We start from the raw sequence: 23,923 nt of genomic DNA on the forward strand, positions 1-23,923 counted from the left end.
ACATACCTTTATGACTTTAAAGTTTCATAGGAGTAATGATGAGGATTTTAAGTCCCTCAGAGATATTTTCAATTCTAAGTCAGCCCACAAGTCAGCAGAAACATTTTCAAAGATATGAATGACTAAAGTAACAGATTCCAGATTCTTAGTCACGTCACCGTCTTAGGAAAACTTTCCACCCATTATGTTTAATGTAAACATTAGCAAGAACAATCTGATATAATTACAGTTGGAATTTATAATGCCTTTACCCAAACCCATACTTTGGAAAGAAATTTCTTAAATAATGGCAGCGATAAGAACGTTATAAGCACAGCTTCCTATATGTCTGTATCATGAGAGTAAAAAAAAAAAGTTTTATTAATGTCACTGTTATTTTGTTTTTACAACTTAAAAATACACTCATTAGGTACAATTTTTGAAAACTAGTGTTTATTTTAAGACTCCATTTAGTGATGCCTAGGGGTATTCAGGGGTTGCTGTCAGATACTCAGAAGTCTCTGAAGTCCTGTTTTTCACATCCTGTATAAATAATTCAGAGTCAGATGCAGGAGCATAAATAGAAAGGGACTGAACAGTCTATAACTGCTGAATTATGTCTGTGCAAGTGATATTCCTTGGCTAAACATCAAAAAGGAAGTGTCATTAGGGGCAGACAAGCCTGAAATCATAATATTTTATCTGATTCATCTCTCCCCAATGCTGGACACAGAAGCAAGTATGTCTAACATGAATAAATTTCAAATCTTACTGGGAGATTTTCTTCAAAGCAGGAAGAAATTATACCTGTATCTCTCTCTAGATAGATACGGAGACACACACAGCATTGTTTTAAAAACAATTGACTTTAGGCTGGGCGCAGTGGCTCACACCTATAATCCCAGCACTTTGGAGGCCGAGGTGGGTGGGTCACCTGAGGCCAAAAGATCGAGACCATCCTGGCCAACATGGTGAAACCTTGTGTCTGTTAAAAATACAAATATTAGCTGGGCATGGTGGTGCATGCCTGTAGTCACAGCTACTCAGGAGGCTGAGGCAGGCAAATTGCTTGAACCTGGGAGGCAGAGGTTGCAGTGAGCCGAGATTGTACCACTGCACTCCAGCCTAGCAACAGAGCAAGACTGTATATAAAAAAAAAAAATTGACTTTAATAAAGAGGTGAATAGATGAAAAGGGACTCCAAAGGCTTTCTGTCAGTGTTCAGGTCTCCCCAGAAACTGACATTCTCAAAGACTTTGGAGATTTCAAAATTCTTCCAAACATTATCTCACTGGACCTCTATAGCCACCCCACTGGACAATTAAGAAGAGAACAGTTACCACCATTTTACAAATGAGGAGACTGAGGCACACAGCACTCAGGTTACTAGTCATGCGGCCAGGCAGGGGCTCCAGCGAGGACCATTTTTCGTTGTTGCAAAGCACCATTCTACAAGATTCTGTACCTGAAAAATAACTGGGTAGGCCCGCCAGAACCCTGACTACAGCCTGCACTTACATACAGATTTTGAGTGAATTTAAACAATCACAACTGTGAGAACTCCAGCCCCGCAGTGTTCAAACGCCCCACCACAAGCTGTGAGATGCTTCTGTCAAAAGTTGCTCTCAGAATGCAAAAATAAAAAATGGGAGGAATGCAGATCCCACATACAAAATGAACACTGCATGTTCTCTAAATAAAATGTCAACTTGATGATTTAGAAGGACTTCAAATATGAGAAACCAACCCTCTTCTCTCCCCTGTCCCCAGAACTCCTGGACAACCTGAATTTATCACTGGTCTCTCATAGTTAACTCTGACACGGCACCACTAGGTTGTAACTCACAGCATTAACGGCCACCCCTGTGCTCCCTGACACAGCTACCCATACATCTCCACTGGCAGGGTTTTAAATTATGATGCTGCTTACCAGAGAGGGGGATGCAAATCAGATGTCTGAATGCTCTGGTGTTTAAAAACTGAATTAGTTCTTAGAGCAGGAAGAGGCTGACAGTCACTCTGGGTATTTACTTTGAGTATCTCAATGGCACTCTCTCCTCCCAAGCCAATGCCAACCTGCTGACTAAATCTAGGAACTGCCAAGTGATCTAGTTAGGTTTTCCATGGCAAACACACATTTTACTGAGATATATGAGGCTAAGGTTGTTTCTCAAGGCTCTAAGGTTGCTTCCAAAGGCTCGACACAGCCTTTCTGCATCACACATTCACCTCTTCCAGAGGTCCCTTTTACCCTCTTCTTCCTTCTCCTCCCTTTCTGGGGTAACACAAGGGAGTTGGCGCAGGTTTGAGAAGGGATGGATGCTAATCCAGGACAGATGAGACTTGATGAGGAGTGTGATTCTGATTTCCTGATTGCATTCTGAGACTCATGATGTTGGAGACATCAATCCCCATTACATTATTTACTCTTTGAAATTTTTTAAATTTTAGCCAATTGTCATGAAGAAGTGAGAAACATTATCCACCCTTGATGTGTGACAAGAAGGAGGCGGTGTCAGATTCTTTACATCTATTGAGAATCTGTGAGTGGAAAAGAGAAGAAACGGGAGGTGAGAGTGAGATCTGTGAGCTGGGAAATGGATACTCCCTGGTTTACAGGGAAGCTCACAAGCACCCCAGTCACCTTCTTTGTTGGGCCTTAAATCAGGGCCGCTGGACAGGCTGGCTCCACGGGTTCCCTGGGAACCTGTGGCTCCCATTAGTACAGAGAATGCAGTAACTGAAGCCAGTGGGGCGAGGCAGGTTGTGGAGAGCAGGAAGCAATCAAGGGGGTATCCTCATGAATGCCCCAGTGTTTGTATCTGGCCACACCTGGAGAAAACCCTGTGAAGCTTTGTGAAGCCCAGGCCAAACTCAGTCTGACAGTAGAGGAGCGTAGTGAGCTGCAAGGTCCCAATGGGCTAGGGGCCTATTTTGAGGAGAGAGCGCCACATCCTTACTTTCCTTCTGAGGCTGGGTTTACAGCTCTGTCTCCATTCCTTGTTAGTTTATAAAACCAAGTCCACAACCCTTTTTTTTTTTTCATTTTGTTTTACACAGAGCAGGGATATTTCTTTTCCTAATAAGAAAATATAGAAATGAAATATAATTCCCTCAAGCCAGAAGACAGTGAGATAAAGTTTCACATACTTTTAAATGGACACTCAGAAATCATCAAATGATATTATAAAAAAGAAAAGATGGGTCCTCTGGATTAGATTAGCCAAAAAATAAAAAGTCCCCAGGATGGCTTCAGAAGCTGTGCATCAATGCATATTCCTTTCAACAGTTATTTCTGTGGTGCTCACAATAGGCTATAGAGGCTCACGCTCCAGCATGAGTGTCAGTGGCCAGCCAGCAAACATTCTGCTGTCCTTTATGTGTTTACGTGGCCCTGTCCAGACCACTGGAGATAAAAAGATAACTGAGACACAAACCTTGCCTCCACAATGCTTACAATCCCAAAGAGACAGATAAGTATATGATAAAGGTCCCAACACCATGGCAAGTGCAGCAGAAACCCGAGGCAGCTGTGACTGAACTCTGTCTAGAGAGGCCAGGGTGTCAAAGAAGACTTCGCTTTTGCTCAGTGTGTTACGAGATGAATGGTTTACCACACTGTTGGAGGAGAGGATGCTGCAAATGAAGACCAGTATGGACAGAAGCAACGGAGGTGTAACGCTGTTGATAAGTCAAGTTTTAACTAAAATCTGAGGATGGAGGAAACTGTGTTTGGATTAACATGATGTAAAAGACTGAGATAAGCTTGCCTCACAAGCAGGAATGAGGATGAGATCCCTGAAAGGTGGAAATAAAGAAGTCAATTATCTCATGTGTATTTGTGGGGGGCTGGGAGGAGTGAAAGTGCCAAATTCCCCAACCAGTTTCCCTAAAATTCCTCTATAATGTGGTCGTGAGGATTGGCTCGCAATTAGCAAGCTGTGTCTAGTTATCAAGACTCACCACGAAGGTGAGTTAAATATGGCTTGAAACTTAGGCCATGTTGGGCTGGATGGGTAAGAAAGAGTTATTAGCAGGACAGGAGGCTGAAAAGGCAAACTGAGATCAGACTATGAAGAACTCTGAGTACCACAGTAGAATAAGACTTTATTTTTAGAATAATAGGATTAAAATAGACTTAAGAAAAAAAAATTGGTATCTCTTGGTCTCAGTTTCCATGTCTGTAAAGGTGAATGGACTAGATTATTTCCAAAATTCTGCCCGGCAAATAAATGAACCCCCCCCATGTTCTACTCCTGTCTCCTATGAGCCTCTAATCCTGTCTCAAATTCATTCCTCACAATTTTTTGCCCTATAAAATAATTTTCCTGCTCACCTTTAAGTCAGTGCCATCAATTAAAATATAAATGACAATGTATTTTCTTTTTTTTTTTGTTTTGTTTTGTTTTTGAAATGGAGTCTGACTCTGTTGCCAGGCTGGAGCGCAGTGATGCGATCTTGACTCACTGCAACCTCTGCCTCCTGGATTCATCAAGTGATTCTCCTGCCTCAGCCTCCCAAGTACAGGCACACACCACCACCTATTTTTGTATTTTTAGTAAAGATGGGATTTCACCACATTGGTCAGGATGGTCTCGATCTCTTGACCTCATGATCTGCCTGCCTCAGCCTCCCAGAAAATATATCTTCTTATGTCTGGTGACATGCTTTGACTCTGTGTCCCCACCTAAATCTCACGTTGAACTGTAATTCCCAATGTTGGGGGAAGGACCCGGTGTGAGGTGACTGTATTATGGAAGCAGAATTCCCCCATGCTGTTCCCGTGGTAGTGAGTTCTCATGAGATATGATGGTTTAAATATGTATGGCACTTCCCTCCTCACTCTCTTTCTCTCCTGCCACCACGTGAAGAAGGTGCTTGCTTCCCCTTAACCTTCTGCCATGATTGTAAGTTTCCTGAGGTTTCCCAATCACACTTCCTGTTAAGCCTGTGGAACTGTGAGTCAGTCAAACTGCTTTTCTTCATAAATTACCCAGTCTCATGTAGTTCTTTATAGCAGTGTGAGAATGAAATGATACATCTGGTAAACAGTAAATGCAGAAAAATTTAAAAACTCCATTAGTGTTTGATGGTCATTCACACGAGTCTTGCTAATTTTCTAAATTTAAAGTCTCATAATGCAGGATTGGAATAGACTCTAAAATGCCTTATTTGCCTATGATCCTTTTAAGGGAGAGAGGTATTCACTGGAACAGAAAAAGCAGAGATGACATACCAAGAGATTCTCTGGTTTGATGTCTCTGTGCACGATGCTGAGGCCATGGAGATACCTGAGGGCGTTGGCTAAGTTGTACACCATGGCGCTGCCATCTCTCTCCGTGTACTTAGTTGATGAAGTAATTGCATCAAAGAGATCTCCACCCTAAAGGATACAAAAAAGAACATATCAAAGCATCAACAGTGCAATCCTCTGAAGGTAAGAAAGATGGCTCACTGGCATGGAGTAGAAAATGACACAAGTGCCACTAAAATCAATTATTATAAATAATGAAAGTTATGAGGTAGCAATACACTTTTCTGATTAGATCCATCAAGGATACTGTAAATTGCGTAATTAGACCCTAAGAAAATCTCTGTATCCTCTTACTTTGACCAATTCCATCACCAGAAAGAGCTCAGTTGCTGTTTCCATCTCCTCGACCAGCATAATGATATTGGGATGTTTCACTCGGCGTAGTATTGACACTTCATTCTCAATCAGGTGTTCCTGTCAAATGAACGGTATAGGAAGGAGGATCAGAAATCAAAGAACCCTCTGCTCTCTCTCTAAGGCCTGGAGGACAATAGAACAAACACAGCCTGTGGATCTGATGCCAAAGCAAGCACCTCTCTTGGCACAAAGGCAACTAAACTTGACCTAATTCATTCCCGTAGGGACAAGATAGGTCAGTGTGAGCATCTTATTGACATTACCAAAAAGATACAGACTCCTAAGCATCCCCCAAAAGGCTCTATGGTGCTTCTGTAGCACATAAAGCATACTGTCTTCTTGCTCTTTGTTATTTTTAACACCTTAAGAGGTTGTGATGTTACGAAAGCTTCAGCACACAGTTCTGTGCTTTGTAATTTAGCCAGAACCACTTTTTGATTTCAGTACACACTCACAAATAAAGACCAGGCATATAAGAAAACTTGGCATGCTTACGGCATATAACTTCTGGCATTAGGCATTTTTAGTTTTTAAACTGTTACTAACATGAATTTGAATTTCATGCTGAAATTCATGAAAAAAAGAACTTTCTTTATGACTGGATATGAAATCATTCACCAGATGGATGTTACTTAACGTCTTGTATTTCAGAAATCTGAAAACATACAGTATCATGGGGACCACTATTCTCATTTTAAATCTAATCACTTCTCTGAAAACACCACCTGATTATCAATCCTGGTGAGTAATGCAGTTGGGATCATCACTGTAGCAAAATGTTTACTTACAGAATTAAGGAATTATTCTTAATACATCAACCCATGAATCATGAACAATGATTGCTCTGTTTTAAATGAGACATTAAAACTTTTCAACATGTGTTCATGTATTTTTATATATGGATGCATGAAGATAAGAGCCACCTCATCCTTTTGGACAAGAACTGGAAATAGAAATTACAACAAATGAATAAATAACATGCAGAGAAAAATCTGTTTCAAGCTCCTGCACATGGTAGGTTATGTTTCTTGAGCACTGAATGCATGGTGCTTGTCCAAGCAGTCACTCAATAAATGTTGGTGAGTGACAGTCCAAATGGTAAACAGAAGTATGGGAAAGAAAGACACCAACATTTACTAGGAATCTAGTCACTGTTTGTTAGCAGCTGTGTAGAGTACTTGTGTAATATTTGAACACTTTAGCCTTAGAAACAGTCACTAGAGGTTGACTGTAAACCAGGTTTCTGAATCCAAGCCCATCTTTCTCATACACACATTATCACCTTCCAAAGGGGAAGAATTCAATAAATGCCAAGCTGGAATTTTTCAAAATGAAAATTATAGCTGTAAGCTGAAAATATTTAATTCCTTTGAAAAGAGCATGCAGCACCACCACACTGACTTGGAGGTTAAGAATCACACCAGGCTTTGTGTGAGAAGGAAAATCTATGCTTCTTTTAATGAACAGGGGGAGAAAGTCTTTGACTGGCTTATGGCTCAACAAACACTTCCAAATCTGAAGAATGGTGGTTCTTGGACCCCAGTAAACCACAGCTAGGAAGCCAAGAAGAGGGTGTCCTACCTGTCTCCAAGGCCCACCTGTCTAAGTTACAGAGAAGCAGACAGAGCTGTACAGCCAGCTCCTCACGGCCACAAAGACAAAGAAAAGACTTGGCAAACCCTCTACACTGATTCACCTATTTTGAAGCTCTTGGATCATCTGCACCAGGTATATCCTTAATCACACTAAAAAGCAGGGCTAGATACACTTTTGTGAACCTGTACAAGCAAGTACATGGATTTATTTCACTCCATGTGAAGCTAAGACAATAGTTGCTACTACCACTGTCATTAAATAGGCTTTTATTTTAAAGCTAAATGGATCTATCACTTCTATTCTCCTCCCTGCTCCTCATTTTCTCCAAAATTGGAAGTCTATATGTTCATCTCTCCTTGGGGGCTGTGTTTGTGATGCTAATTTAGTGATATCTGTAAGATAATCCCCATCACCAGTAACCCAAGAACCTCTCTCAAATTGAAGTAAGATGTCTAGCACAAAAGGAGACTACAACTCCCAAAAGTTATTATCTTTTTCAATAAAAGGCACAACAGAAGGTCTTGGGGGATATATTGTGGAACTTCTCCTAAGGGCCACCAGCAGTGTTACCTTTCAAATACTGCAGCAATATTGCCTCCGCCATCATTTATTAGCCCACTGAATTCTACTTGACAAAGCACAGAGTGAATGTTTTAACACATGGGAGCTGTTAGCCTTTATTTCTCAACCTCTTGCTATCCCTATAAAATTGTCTATGAAGGAACAATACACTTTCGAAACTAACCATCATCAGAAACAAAAGTACTGCATAAAAATTTTTGCAAACATTATCTTCCTATTTCTTGTGCAACCTGTATGTAGTCTTTGTTTCTAATATGTAAAAATTGCTATCTAGATTAAATTTTCCAAGAGAGTATTTCTAAATATGAGTATTGCTTTTGTCTTGTACCATACTGAACTTACATTATTCAATCATCTACCATTATTTATGTTAAGTGATTCATGATTCTAACTACAATTAACATATGAATCATTTCATGGCAGTGTTCCACAGTTCTGTGTGACAGTAAATGATGAAACTGCTAACTTGGCAAAGGACACTGCCGTATCTTTGGACACAGTGATTTTTTTACATACAAAGAGAGAGGGATGTGTGTGGGTGGGTGGTAATAATAGGAGAGAAAACAAGTCTCTCAAACCAGACTAATCATCTTGTCTCAACCCATCCCAGCCCATAAAGCAGCCCTTTCCTCTGCATTCTCCATCTCATTGAAGGAACCTGGCTGTCCCAGGCAGAAACAGGAATTGCACCCTGATTCCTCCTTTCCTCCTGCTCCCTGTGGGTGGATAACACACCTACAATCACCAGTGTCTGCCCACCTAACTCCTTGGTGGCCTCTGAATCCACCCATTCAATTCTCTGTATTCCTCTTGCCAGTCCCTTACCTAGACTTCTAGGCATTCTCACAGGTAGTTTTCTTTTTTTGAGACGGGGCTTGTTCTGTTGCACAAGCTGGGGTGCAGTGGTGTGATCCCAGCTCACTGCAACCTCAACCTCCCAGGTTCAAACAATCCTCCCGCCTCAGCCTCCTGAGTAGCTGGGACCACAGGTGTGTACCACCATGCCCAGATAATTTTTCAGTTTTGTAGAAATGAGGTCTTGCTATGTTGCAGGGCTGGTCCTGAATTCCTGGGCTCAAGGAATCCTTCCACCTCAGCCTCCCAAAGTGCTGGGATTATAGGCATGAGCCACCATTCCAGCCGTAGTTTTCTTTATCTGGAACTTTCTTCACCTACTATTTGGCAAAATCCTATGTACTTCTCAGGACCAGATCAGATCTCCCCTCTTCTAAGTCACCTCCCCTGCTCACTCACAGCTGGGTCAGGTAGTCCCTTCACCTGTTCTCACAGCCCCGTATCACAGATCTCATCCCACCATCCTCCAACTGTTTGTGTGCTGGTCTCTAACCCTCTGCAACTGAGAGCTTGTGGAGGTTCTGGTTGCCTCACTCTCCAACAACTAGCACAGTTACTAACACAGAGTAGGTACCGAAGTGCTCATGTGAAAGAGTAGATACATTACACGCTCCCCTGCCCACAGTGGCTTCACACCGGGCGTCCGTTTTGCTCAAAGCACAGTGAGAGGAGAAAGTGGTGGGAGAGAGAAAATGTACAAATCACCACATGTGGTTTTTGTGGTAAACATACTCAACAGACTGAATAACGGACACCCAAAGACATCAAGTCCTAATCCCTGCAACCTGGAAATACTACCTTACTTGGGAAAAGAGTTCTGTAGATGTGATGAAGGGTTCTGCCATGGAGAGAGAACCGCAGACTGTGGGGGGCACAGGGGCAAATGCCATCACAGGTGTTCTTAGAGAAGCATGGGGAAATTTCACACAGACAGAGGAGAAGCTGTGTGAAGATGGAGGCAGAGACGTGGGACGTGACTGCAACCCAAGAACACTGTTGTCACTGGATGCTCGGAGGCCAGGGACAGATAATCCCCAAAACCCCAAAGGAAGCATGGGTTTCTGACTTCGAACCTCCTGAACTGTGAGAGGATAATTTTTTTTTGTTTTAAGCCACCAAGTTTGTGGTAATTTGTTCCCACAGACTGGGGAAACGAATACTTCCAAACACACTTCTGGATTTATGTCCTGCCTAAGCCCACACAGATGATGAATGCAAAACTGTATACTGTGGGAAGACAAAAATGGACCACTTCTAAGCACCAGAACAGAGAGCTCAGGGCTTTGTACACTGAGGGAATTCAATAAATACTTACTCAGAATGAAAGAGAATATTAGAACTGGAAGAATTCTTAAATTTATAAATACCATAGCCTTCTCAAAAGCCTCTATGAATCTGGCCCCAATGCAGCTCTTGCAATAATCTCCCACTTAGAAGGGTCCAACATGCTTTCTATCTTCTGGGCCTTTGCTCAGACTGTTCTGACCACCTTGTAGGCTGCTTTTCCACTGCTGCCTATTGAAACCCTCCCTACCCTCTGTTCCTGCTCCAGCCCAAATGCTTCCTTGGTAGCATCTTCAGTGGTCATCTACTTCTCTCCCATGTGCTTCCTTTGAACTCCTGTAACATTCTTTGCAGAACTGGTATTAATTTATATATTACCCTATTCCTAGCACAGTGCAACCAGAATATGCACCAATATCTAGATGAATACATTAATCTAACAATGCCAGCATATATTAAGGATGAACAAACAGAAGGCAAGAGAGAGTAACAATGTTTCCCAAGTTCCTATTACCAGGAGAAATGAATAAATTGAACTCAGAGAGGCAACACAGTAGATCAGCCAATGTACAGGCTGTGTAACCAGACAGTCCAAGATTCTAGTCACAGCTCTGTCTCTATGTGACTTTTTGGAAGCTATTTAATCTGAGTTGTTTCCTTATCTGTAAAACTGGTGCATCTGTTTTGCAAGTGATTAAAGGTAATGTGCAAAGTTCCTATATATCTAAGCCAGGATTAAACAATATAGTGTAACAAATAGCAGATATTATTTTCAGCATTAATTTTCTGTATATAGCAGAGATGACCAATACTCCAAAAACAGTGACTGAATACCACTGCCTCAAATTAACAAAAATTCTCTATATAATTTTTTCCTAAAAATAAAATCAAATGGGAAAAATCAACCTATTTGTAACTAATCAAGTTTCCAAATTATAATTTTATATAGTCTTAATGTGGAAATAGTTGTTTAGATAAACAAAATGTAAAAGTGGAAAATGTATTTGATCATGCATTATAAAAATAGAATGACATTCAAAACTAGAATAAATAAGTCCAAATGGACTTACCCATTTGCCTCAGCGCTTAGTGTACCCGACTACATTTTTTTTCATAAAAAGATCTTTTTTCTTCCAACCATGGAAACAGCTGTTTAAATTTTAATCAGGTAAACCATATCCTTACCATAGCACCTTTTTTTTCTTTTTTTTTTACTGTTTTGAAAAAAAATTTAATATAGTTGTATAGAATCTGGCTCATCAAATTATGACACATTCTGCTTAAATCACACATGGAAAGCAGAATACTTACACATACGGGAAAAGGCTATTAAAGGTGAAAAACATTAGTAATATTGCTAGAAGATCAAGTAAAAGCACATCAAATTATTTAAAGAAAATTAAGGAAAAGAAAACCGTACTTATTCAAAGGAAAAAGGTTGTTTTGCATAGTCTATGCTTAATTAACTATCACAGTGTAGTTAAAAAAAAAAAAAACAGCAAATGACAAACTTGCCTCCTGGATTTTCCATTCTGCATTCTGAGAAGATTTTCCTAAAACATTTGAGCATAATATTTTATGTTTTCTGTTAAAAATACACTATTTTGTAGAAGTCCAATGAAGACTAGTTTAGGAGTTCCATAACTATAAAATGACAACTGTAAGATCAAATCCTGCTAATTATAAATTCTAAAGTCCTCTGGCATATTCATAATGCTAGCAGTTAACATGTGTTGCATTTTTATTATATACCAGCACTTCTCCGTTTTCCATGGCTTAATTCACTCAATTCCCACAATAACCTTATGTTCTAGGTGTCAATAATAACCACAATGTAAAGGAAGAAACAGAGGGGTTAAAGAAATTTTCCAAGAGCCAGGAATACACTTTATAGAATCTGGCTCTAGAGCAGCAGTGTCCAGCAGAAAGATATACCATGATCCATATATGTAATTCTAACCAAAAGCCACATTAAAAAGCAAGCAGGTTTTTAAAATTATAACTTAATATATCCAAATATTTTCACTTCAACATGTGATCAAGTACAAAGATATTGATGAGGTATTTCACATTATATTTTTAGTACTAAGTCTTCAAAATCTGGTGTGTATTTTACATTTAATAGCTTATTTCAATCCAGACTGGCTACCCTGAAGGGCTGTGTAGCTGTATGTGGCTGGTAGCTCTGGTGTTGAACGATGCGGTTCTACAGCTTGTTCTCTTAATTGACATGCTAACAGAAAGGATTCTAAAAAGGTCTTTGTCATTGCTGCTATATTTATTTTTTAAAACACAGTTAAAGTATAGTAACTGCAGCTTGTTTGTTCAGCAAACACCCTTGGAAGACAGAGATGAGTCTCCCTTACGAGCAAAGGGCAGATTTGTTTTCTGACCAGGACAATGAAAACAAAATTCTCCTCTGGGGCAAAGACTGGGCAGGACTGCTAGCATCTCCTCATAAGATTGAGGGTTTCCTAAGCACAGAGCTCCCCAGCTATGACACAAACCCGCTGTTTGTAAATCATCCAACAGGGCCCCTCTACCTCACTTCCATGGGACTTGGGAATTAGGGGAAACCATTGGAAACGTGAAGCTCATGCTACCTGCTGTGTCACCAGTAACAAAGTCTTTTGTCTGACTCAGAAATCTTATGTTCTGATAGCCTATATGAAGCTGGAAGGCTTTGTTAGCTTGCAAGTCAAGTCCAAGGTTGCTCACAGTTCCTGACACACCTTTTGAGTATTGTTGGGCGTTAAAACAGGTATCTCTCAGAGAAAACAATCTACATTTTCTAGTGAGGACCAAAATCAAATGAATTTACTGTTTTAGGATTAAAGTTTCTGAAAAATAGCAGGAATAAAGCAGTTTGACTGTTTTTCCCACTATTATTGGTATCTACTCCTGCTGTGATGGTCAAGTCCTCACTTAAAATTCCCTCATCACAGTAAACATCTCACCAAGTTACTCTAGTTTCTTTTACAAAGGAGTTATGCATACTATACCTTTCCACAACATTTGGCTTTGTCTATAATCTTTAGGGCAAACTCCTTTCCAGTGGACCTACGGAATAATCAGAGGAAGACCATTTAAAGACATAAATCAGATACCATCATTCCTGTTTTCTTTTTTTTTTTTTTCTTCACTTTAAATTTTTGTTGTTTTTTTTTTTTTGTAGAGACAAGGTCTCACTATGTTGTCCAGGTTTGTCTTAAATTTCTGGACTGAACTGATCCTCCCATCTCAGCCTCCCTAGGTGCTGGGAATATAGGCGTGAGCCTCCACACCTGGTCCCTTCCTGTTTTCTTCTACAGCACAGACCAGGAAGGAAAAACTTGGCTCTTACTCTGCGCATCAAAGAAAATATCCACTGGAGTCAGGGGAGAAAGGTACCCAAAAAATTAAAAACAAAAACAAAGCCATACTGTGTATTAATTAAATATCCTTTCATAAATATTAACTGTAATATTAAGTAACTCATATTTAAAGTATTTCAATTCTGTTACATCAAGGAGAGCCAAAAAATCGTTTTTCTATATGTAAATCTCAAAATAGTTCTCTTAGAGAGTAAAGTTGAAAATAAAATTAACAGAAAATTTTATTATCAATACACTTTCATATTAGTTCATTAACCACATTAGCCCATAACTCAAAAATGAAAAGTCCCCTGACTTTCATTATTTCTCAGCCAAAACTTCAGCTAGGATTTGATCTGGTACCATGTTAATCACACCTTTAAATGCTCTTTTCTGGCACTAGAGAAATCATTTACATGGATATAAAAACCTTGAATCTAATTAATTAATTATTTATTATTTTAAGACAGAGTCTCACTCTGTCACCCAGGCTGGAGCATAATGGCATGATCTCGGCTCACTGCAACCTCCACCTCCTAGTTTCAAGTGATTCTCCTGCCTCAGCCTCCTGAGTAGCTGGGATTCCAGGTGCCTGCCACGTCGCCCGGCTAATTTTTTTATTTTTAGTAGACACGGGGTTTCACCATGTTGACCAGACTGGTCTTGAACTCCTGCTCTCAGGGGATCCACCCACCTTGGCCTCCCAAAGTGCTGCGATTGCAGGCATGAGCCACTGTGCCCCGCCATTACTTAATTTTTAGTCACCTTTAAAATAATTTTATTTGAATATGCCAAAAATGTCTTTTAGTATAGGAAAACCACTCAAGGCTGGGCACAGTGGCTCATACCTGTAATCCCAGCACTTTGGGAGGTTAAGGCGGGTGTATCACTTGAGGTCAGGAGTTTGAAACCAGCCTGGCCAACACGGCGAAACTCCGTCTCTACTAAAAATGCAAAAATTAGCTGGGCGCAGTGGTGGGCACCTGTAATCCCAGCTACTCGGGAGGCTGAGGCAGGAGAATCACTTGAACCCAGGAGGCAGAAGTTGCAGTGAGCCGAGACTGAGCCACTGCAAATGCACTCCAGCCTGAGCGACAGAGAAAGAGACTACGTCTCAAAAAAAAAAAAAAAAAAAAAAAAAGGCAAAGAAAAGAAAAGAAAAAAAAGAAAGAAAAGAAAAACCATTCAACAAAGAATGCCACAGTACTTGCAGAATACACTCATTCCCTCAATGAAGCTGCATTTGCCAGTTGGTCCCAGGACACACCGATGAGGCCTGGCTTGGCAGAATCACTTGTTCTTAAATTGTTATCTCTCTATAGCATAAACCAAATCCTGCCTCAGATTTCTAACTAGTCTTTACAAGTCATACCTTAAATGCTTAATTTGTTACTTAGGGGGCAGTCTGTGTATTAAGCCTAGGTAAAAGATCTTAGAGAACAAGGAGTTTCCTTGTGTACCAATATAAGGAGCAGTAAAGCTTCACAGGAGACATAACAAAGTGGAAAAATTGTAGTTATCAAAACTTTCTGGAAAAATCTCCAGAAATGATTTAAAAAAAAATCATCACTTAGAATGGGTAGGAGAGCAGCCTATAAACACCAAGGCTCTAATTTGAACCAACACTCTAATTTGAGTCTTTTCTGGCTTGAATATTGTTTACAAAAAATCTGGAATAGGCAAAAATAGGCTAATGGTGATTTTCTTTTTTGAGACAGAGTCTCGCTCTCTCGCCCAGGCTGGAGCGCAATGGCACGATCTCGGCTCACTGCAACCTCCGCCTCCCAGCTTCAAGTGATTCTCGTGCCTCCACCTCCCTAGCAGCCAGGACTCTAAGCGTGTGCCACCACACCTGGCTAATTTTGTTGTTGTTGTTGAGATGGGTTTTCACCATGTTGACCAGGCTGGTCTTAGAACTCCTGGCCTTATGTAATCCATGTAATCCACACACCTCAGTCTCCCAAAATGCTGGGATTACAGGTGTGAGCCACCAGACCCAGCCTGATTGTGATCTTAAACAGAGTTAGGGCTCATATATCCTGAACTACTGGCATATTCAGTTAAGTATTAACTGAGAGGGAGGACTACTGTAAGAATTAAGTGATTTAATATAAGTACACACTGAGATCAATGCCTGGCACAGGTAAATATAGATGTTCTTAAAAAGGATTTATTCTTCCCATTCCTCTCTGGCTCGTGGATGAGACTTGATATACATTTCAGCCCAAATGCATATAAGACAGTTTTATACTCTATGTATGTAATGTATTTTTTCCTGTGGGCACGCAAAATGGCTGGTCCCAGCTGGGTACAGTCAGTCATACCTGTAATTCCAGCACTTAGGTAGGCCAAGGCAGGAGGAGTGCTTGAAGCAAAGAGCCTAGGACCAGCCTGGCAACCAAGGCAAGACTCTGTCTCTATGAAAACTTTAAAAATTAGCTGGGAGGCTGAGGCGGGACAATCACTGGAGCCCAGGAGATTGAGGCTACAGTGAGCTATGATGGTGCCACTGCCCTCTTTTTTTCAAAAAAAAAAAAAAAAAAAAAAGGAAAGGAATGGCTGGTCCCAAGGGTAGACTTCGGAAGGAGGAAAGAGAGACTTCCCAGAAGGGTCTTTTTAAAATTAAGAATAAACTCCAAAAAACACTATGTCTGTAGATGGACAAATAATTAGCCTCACTGTCCACTCACCTGTCTATACACTCTTTGACTACTGCAAAATTGCCGTCACCAATGACCTTTCCAATTTTGTATTTCTCAAGAAGAGTTGACGATTCAGAGCATCTGTTTCCATTCACGCCTGCAAAAAGGATAAATGCAAATTCTAAAGAAAACATCAGCATTTTATACTGATTCCTAGATATTCGTAAAATAGTAAATTGCAATGCATTTATTTCTAAATCTATGGTGAAACGAAATAAAATATCTTCGTACATTTCCTGAATAGAACACCTGAATCACCAATTTCCTTTTGACCTTGTTGGTTGAAATCAGAAATCTATAATCAATAAACCTAACAAATCCCTGAGCCATCAGGTGAAATAAGTGATTAGCCTTAGGTAAAAAAGATATTTAACAAAAACTTATCCAAACTTTTTTATCAATGTTCAGGCAAGGGGCAGAGGATACAGATGATAGAAAAAGGAAAAAAAAAAATCACAAGAAAGGAGAAGGGGATAGTGGTGGGAATTTAATGTCAAAATGTTCAAGATTTCTCTTCAAGATTTTCTAGTAGAGAAAACTCTACCCACGTAAGATAGATGCCTTCTTAAGGCTAATTCCTGGCTCAAAGCTTTCTCAGAAAGGATGTGGGTGAAGTGTTAAGATCAGCCCACTTCGCACTACATGTCCCAGTGTCCAGCACACAGAAGACACCAAATCAAGAAAACAGTTTTGTTATCTAATTGAGAGAAAGGAAAGAGTTGTGAGCGGATCACCACAAAAATAAAAGAAGCCCAAGTCTAAAATCTGAAGCTTCAATAGCCTAGTTAATGACAATGAAATTTTTCTTTATCTTGAAGTGGTCCCCAACCCCACCTCTTACTAAGGCCAAAGGAGCTAACAGGTGATGTGGTCACATCCCTCTTTAGGAAGATTGTAATTTAGCACAAGTGACTTTTAGGTGAGCACCAAGTTCACGTGCATAATTTCCTTTATCAAAGTAATGATCAGATTGAGAACTACCTTCAGGACTTATGCAACGGTCAAGTTCAGGTCCACCGTTTGCATTAGAAGAAGATCTGCCATGCGCAGAAATCTGCTGAAAGAGGAGAATGACCATTATTTATCAGGATGATTTACAAATATTTAGCTAACTAATCCACAGACACAGAAAATGCTTTTAGAATGTAAAAATATAATGACACAGAAACCAAAGAGGCATTCCCTTTCTTCTCATCTCATCTCTCCTTATACACATCACATTAACACATTTCTTCCTTAGATATTTCATTCCAATTAGACATAAGAAAAAAACATCGTTTCCTTTTTTTGAAATTGTTATTTTTTACTTCCATAAAAGAAATTGAAAGAGACTCTATGGCATCACAGCTCGATAAGATAGTTATTAGTACACAATAAGGCTTGGAACTATAGAAAATTCTCATAATTACAGGCTAAACACATGACTGCTAGGAGTTTAATCATTTTATTTCCTCACGTTACATGATAACTGATGGACAACTGCAATTTTTCAAAATTTAACATTTTTGTTGTTCTGTTTAATTTTGGGCTGCTGAAATTGAAGGCAACTCTGAATCAACAGCACTCCATGGCAGACTGTTTAAAAAGCTACAGTGTTTAAAAACAAGGTCCAAAGAAGGGACTTAAAAGGAAAGCCTAAAAGAAAATCACAACATTCTCTACTCCGTTCCCTGCCCACAGCCACCACCCTGGTTCAGGTCCTTTTCTGGCTTCACTTGGCATTGCATCAAAGGCCTCTTTAGTTACTCTCAGTCTCTCCCATTCCACATAGTATTACCAGAGAAATTTTTCCTAAGAATAGTTGTGATATCACCCCCAGGATTCAAAAACTCCAGGGTGTCTTTGTTACCAGCATAATAAGTAACTCCAAAATATTCAGCATGGCATTCAGGCCACAATCTGTCCCCCTACCTACTTGTCTGATGTGTTTCCCATCACCTGTTCTCGTGTGTTTTACACTTAGAATAATTCAATTTTCTTTATCTTTCAAAAGTTCCTTAAACTTTCCAAGTCTTAATTTTCTCCTCTGAAAACGGAGATAGTAGCAACACCCAACTCAAAGGTTCGCTAGAGAATAAAAATTAGCTTATCCCTGTAAAACCACTTAACACAGTCTCTGACATGTAACACTAACTCAACATTAGTTTATCAGTGCCTTTCTTTAAAGCATTTAGCAGAGAACCCTGAAATGAGTAATTAAGAATGTGAAGGGGGCATGGTGGCTCATGCCTATAATCTCAGCACTTTGGGACGCTGAGGCAGGTGGATCACCTGAGGTCAGGAGTTCGAGACCAGCCTGGCCAACATGGTGAAACCCTGTCTCTACTAAAAACAGAAAAGTAGCCGGGAGTGGTAGTGCATGCCTGTAATCCCAGCTACTTGGGAGGCTGAGGCAGGAGAATTGCTTGAACCAGGAGGTTGAGGTTGCAGTGAGCTGAGATCGCACCACTGCACTCCAGCCTGGGCAACAAGAATGAAACTCCTCAAAAAAAAAAAATGGCTGTGAACTGTGGAATGTAAAATGGCTATAGGGGACCTCTTGCTAAATAATTCATTGCAAGTGGGTTCCTCCTCTAACCCAACTGTTCCTAGATTGTCAGTCAAGAAAACACGAGCTCCAAGTTAAGATCAGCCTTTTTCTTTTCTTTTCTCTTTCTTTTTTTTTTAATTTTTTATTTTTATTTTTTTATAAAAAAAAGAGACAGTCTCACTCTGTTGTCCAGGCTGGAATGCAGTGGTGCAATCTTGGCTCACTGCAACCTTCACCTCCCAGGCTCAAAGGATCCTCCCACCTCAGTCTCATTAAGTAGCTGGGATTACAGGTATACACCACCATATCCAGCTAATTTTTGTATTTTTTATAGAGACAGGGTCTCACTATGTTTTCCAGGCTGGTCTCCAACTCATGGGCTCAAGCCATCTGCCCGCCTCAGCCTCACAAAGTGCTGAGATTATAGGAGTTAGCAGTCATTTGGCCTGGCCAGCCAAATTCTTAATGGAAATAAAGATAAGAAGAACATAATTTTTCTGGAAAGTTATATCTCATAAGATAAAAAGATCTCTGATCACTGCCAGCCCCTGAATAAAGTAATAGGGGAGGTGGATAATCAATGCTCGGAAAGCATAGTGGACAGTGACCAGTTAACCCACACATCTACATCTCACAGCCCAGGGCAAGGCAGCCCCGCATGGTCAGGCCACAGGCAGCTGGGTCTGGCATGAACACTAGACAGGAACCACCTCCTCTCCCAGCACTCAGGGCCTCAGGACTTTGAGCAGCATGCAGATCCCCACACCCACTGCTGAGGTCCTAAGACCTATACCTGTGCCCCTGCTTTCCCTGAAGCCAGCTTGTTCAGCTGTCCTGGAAGCAGGTAACGGTCCAGTAACAAGTCCCTTTCTTGAGCTAATTTGGGTAAGCACTGGTTTACTGCAAGCTGATGTGTTGTCTGAGTCAAGCATACTCTGAGAAGCAAGTTTTAGGAGGGGCTGAAACACAGGCATTTCTACTTCCATGTACATTTTCACATGGATCAGCAACTAATCGAAGTGTTATCAGTTGAGCTCCCATGAACCACTGTAATGTTCCCAATATTTATTTTAACTAAACCTTCACTCCCACCCTACCCTGATCCCCTGTACAGCCCAGCAATTACAAACCTAGTATGTGTTGGGATTTACAGGTAACATGGAGCAGGGAAAGAGACCAGGAAACAGGACAAGTGGTGGAAGCCTGGTCTCCAGTGATTAAAAGAGAGTGGCACCTGAGTTGAAGCGTTGCGCCTCTGAAGGAAAAGGGGGCCTGGTGGACAGGGAGAGGGCACCGCGTGGGGCCAAGCCAAGGGGCACTTTCAAATGTTCCTAACAAAGGCTCCACTAAACACCAGGAAATGCAGCTTCTTAGCAAAGAATAAAGGACAGGACATTTTTCAAGGCTGTCAAATTAATATTTTTCAAAAGCTGTTAAGCCTCAAGCATTAAAATAAACAAACTTATGTAGCGTTAACAGGGATGACTTAGCCAATTACTTAACCAAATATGTTCCTATATTTGAAAATAAGCCTTTCCTAAAGAAAAGAAAAAAAAACAAAAAAAAAAATAAAGGGAATAATTTTATTATACTGCAGCTGAACAGAGAAACATAATTAGACACAGAGACCATGGTCTTCTCCCTCTTCACTCCTCATTAAAATCTACAGCAAAGACTTGTACTGTTTTAAGGGACAAGAAGATGAAGATGTATCGTTATTACTGCCCAGACATTTATAAGCTTATGAGGAAGGATAGGTGTACCTAAATTTAAAACCTTCAGCGAAACCTCTGCATTTCAGGATAGCTGCTGATGGTTACAAATGACTCTGAAGAGCCGTGAGAGGGAGCCATTTTGCTACAGCACAAATCTGAGCTTCTGTTTGAATCGCTCAGCTAGTGATTCAGTTCATGTGACCTCCCAGTAATGAAGCTTGGCTTTCCAGAGGTAGAATAAAAGCTGAGTATTCACTAAGATCCCTGGACAGATCGTTGGCAAGTGTGAAGCATCTATTGTAAAATATAAGGCAAAGCATTCCCAGTGCCCTGAGAGACATGCAGACAAAGAGCAATGAAAATACAAGAAATAAAGCTATGACTTTGCAAAACTGTCATCATTTCCTTTGCAAAATGTGCATATTCCCTTGTCTCCTATAAGAGAACTACTGTCTTACTAAAGCAAGAATTGAATTAGTACCAGAGAGATCAAATACGGCATTCAAGATTAAACCTGTCCCACTTCTATTGTCAAACTAACAATTGCTATTAAAATCCCTTAAAATGCCAATGAGCATTCCTGCTTTCGTCAGCAACTATGACACTGAGACAGCACAAAGGAAAGCACCTAGATGCTGTATGCTAGCGGGGTGCTCCTCAATAAAGCATGATGGATGGCAGTATTTGTGATTTTTCAGGATACCATTCATAATTATCAATTGGTTCAGAAAGACAGCCTTGTGTTTGGGGGTGGCAAAGAGGGCGGGGATATATTTCCTATTCAGGTCCTGATTCTGACTGGTCAAGGAGGGAAGGTGACAGAAGAGAACCTTGAAGATCTTCTCTGGGATCTGGTGCCCCTGCACCACCTCCCTATGTCTCTGGCAGCAGTAGAGCATACCTCCATTTTTATGAATAAGCAAGGAAGGGAAATGTTTAAGAATCTTCTTCTGCTAAGAACTTTTTTTTTTTGACACAGTCTCGCTCTGTCGCCCAGGCTGGAGTGCAGTGGCACGATCTCAGCTCACTGTAACCTCTGCCTCCCGGGTTCAAGCAATTCTCCAGCCTCTGCCTCCTGAGTAGCTGGGATAACAGGCATGTGCCATTATGCTCGTTTTTTGTTGTTGTTGTTGTTGTTGTTGTTGTTGTTGTTGTTTTGGTATAGATAGGAATTCACCATTTTGGACAGGCTGGTCTCCAACGCCTGACCTCAAGTGATCCGCCCACCTTGGCCTCCCAAAGTGCTGGGATTACAGGCACAAGCTGCTGCACCCGGGTGCTGAGAACTTTTCTAAAAAGACTTGAAAAGAGAGCAGAAAAAGCTTTACAGTGCTCTCAACTGCTAGCATCATTTAAAGGCATTCATGGCTGAATGAGGACATATCATGATGAGCAATACTCCAGCTTTCTATGTTTTTAGCCAGGAAGTTATATCGGGGATCGTACGTTAAACTTTTTTGGTAAGCAGATTACCACAATTTCTACAAATCTGAAGTTTAAGGAGAAATGTTAAGTACTACACTAAAACTGGTTTCTGTTCTGAAACAGGCAAGTCTCTAAAAAAGAGTGGTTACTTAACTATACTTTATGGTGTATTATTGTTGACTTGAGTTTAACACTAGCGACCATTGTGCTATATTGATTTTCATCCATGTTCCTGACTCATAACTCCCACAGCCCTTGTTATAATGCTGGAGTGCTTTAGGCTTCAGAAAAAAGTATCTCTGACCTTCTTCTGCCCTCCTTTCACCTGCCTAAGGCAGGAGGACTCTAACCTGACTGCAGTCATAAGACTCATTCCAGAGGAGGTACTGCCCATACCCTGAAGCAAGGAACACTCTACAAAGAGGCTAAGAAAAATCAGAACAAACTGGCTTTGCTGGGCTTAGATCATACCCCTTTTTGTCCAGCCATATTTCTACAGGGTTGTCAATCATGCCTCTGAAATGAAGCCTCCATAAAAATCCAAAAGGACAGGGTTGGGAACACTTCCGGATAGCTATGTGGAGGTTTCTGGAGGGCGGCACGCCCAGGGAGGCCACGGAAGCTGTGCGTGCCTTCCTTCATACCTCGCCCTACGCATCTCTTCACCTGTATCCTTTGTAACATAACATCCTTTATAATAAATTGGTAAACACTTCCCTGAGTACAGTGAAGTGTTCAATGAAATACTCTAGCAAATTAATCAAACCCAAAGAGGGGTCATGGAAACTCCAACTTTAAGTTGGTCATTCACAAGTTCCAGGGGCCCAGACTTGCCACTGGTGTCTGAAGGAGGGGGTAGTTTTGGGGACTGGCCCCGCAAACCTATGAGATCTGATGCTATCTCCAGGTAGACAGTGTCAGAAGTGAATTGAGAGGACACCTACCTGGTGTCTGCTGTAGAAATGATTGCTCACTCAGGGGTGGAAAGAAACATATTCCCCACATTTGGTCATAAAAGTCTTCTTCTGTGCTTATTTTTGTTTGTTTGTTTGTTTTGTTTTGTTTTGGTGTGAGTAGAGCGTAAAAATATGATTTGAGAAAGTTTTTCCCTAGCTGGGAGTGGTGGCTCAAGCCTGTAATCCCAGCACTTTGGGAGGCCGAGGCGGGTGGATCACGAGGTCAAGAGATCGAGACCGTCCTGGTCAACACGGTGAAACCCCATCTCTACTAAAAATACAAAAAATTAGCTGGGCATGGTGGCACTTGCCTGTAATCCCAGCTACTCAGGAGGCTGAGGCAGGAGAATTGCTTGAACCCAGGAGGCGGAGGTTGCGGTGAGCCGAGATCGCGCCATCGCACTCCAGCCTGGGTAACAAGAGCGAAACTCCGTCTCAAAAAAAAAAAAGAAAGTTTTTCCCTAATATCTCATTTTGACTTTTTTATAAAAGGACAAACTTGAAGAAAATCTAGGAAATGCTTGTCTATAGTGAGTTAACTTTGCTGAATGCATTTTGGAAAATGGCATCACTATTCAAGTGGTAAATGTTCTACTGCAAGTCAGAAACATTTTCTTCTTCTTCTTCTTTTTTAGACACTCTTGTCACCCAGAGTGGAGTGCAGCGGAGCAATTTCGGCTCACTGCCACCTCCACCTCCTGGGTGCAAGTGATTCTCCTGCCTCAGCTCCTCAAGTAGCTGAGATTACAGGAGTGTGCCACAATGCCTGGCTAATTTTTGTATTTTTTAGTAGAGACAGGGTTTCATCATGTTGGCCAGGCTGGTCTCAAACTCTTGACCTCAAGTGATCTGCCCACCTCAGCCTCCCAAAGTGCTGGGTTTACACGTGTGAGCCACTGGGACTGGCAGATTAGAAACATTTTCTATGAGGGACCAGAAAGTAGTATTTTAGGCTTCATGGGTCATAGATTCTCTGTCGCAACTCTTTGACTCTGCTGCTGGAGTATAAAAGCGGCCATATATGAACAGATGAGCATGGGTATGCTCCAATAACATTTATTCAGAAAAACAGGTGATCAGCTAAATTTGGCCAGCAGGCAAACTCCTGGTCAGCCAAGAACTTTCTTAGGAAAGCTTTTCTTCCAATATAATTCTTATACTTTTAAACTGTAGAACAGAACAACCTTCAGGGTATGGTTGCTGCCATAAAGCAGCCATTCTCTTCCCTCTCATCTTAGAATCACATAGGAAGATTTGGAAATTTCTTTTTTTTTT

At 40.9% G+C, this 23,923-nt stretch overlaps 1 protein-coding gene across 6 annotated transcripts in view; it reads right to left on the minus strand.

The window, feature by feature from the left end:
* The window catches only part of DCLK2 (doublecortin like kinase 2), a 183,030-nt gene that overhangs the window by 17,584 nt on the left and 141,523 nt on the right, over nucleotides 1-23,923 (minus strand). For 3 of the 6 annotated variants that reach the window (XR_744864.3, XM_010338617.3, XM_010338616.3), the window contains 5 exons: nucleotides 17,004-17,076; nucleotides 16,011-16,119; nucleotides 12,970-13,027; nucleotides 5,588-5,707; nucleotides 5,216-5,362 (listed from right to left, as the gene is read on the minus strand). Coding sequence is in view for 4 of the 6 variants with exons in the window: in XM_010338617.3 (XP_010336919.3) it covers nucleotides 5,216-5,362; nucleotides 5,588-5,707; nucleotides 12,970-13,027; nucleotides 16,011-16,119; nucleotides 17,004-17,076 (507 nt within the window). In the remaining 2 variants the exon portion in view is untranslated. Of the gene's footprint in view, nucleotides 1-5,215; nucleotides 5,363-5,587; nucleotides 5,708-12,969; nucleotides 13,028-16,010; nucleotides 16,120-17,003; nucleotides 17,080-23,923 lie in introns of all 6 variants that reach the window. The other 3 variants (XR_744863.3, XM_003927986.4, XM_003927987.4) reach the window with 1 other exon arrangement.

The sequence above is a fragment of the Saimiri boliviensis genome, chromosome 3 (assembly GCF_048565385.1).
Source record: "Saimiri boliviensis isolate mSaiBol1 chromosome 3, mSaiBol1.pri, whole genome shotgun sequence".
NCBI classification, from domain to species: Eukaryota; Metazoa; Chordata; class Mammalia; order Primates; family Cebidae; genus Saimiri; species Saimiri boliviensis.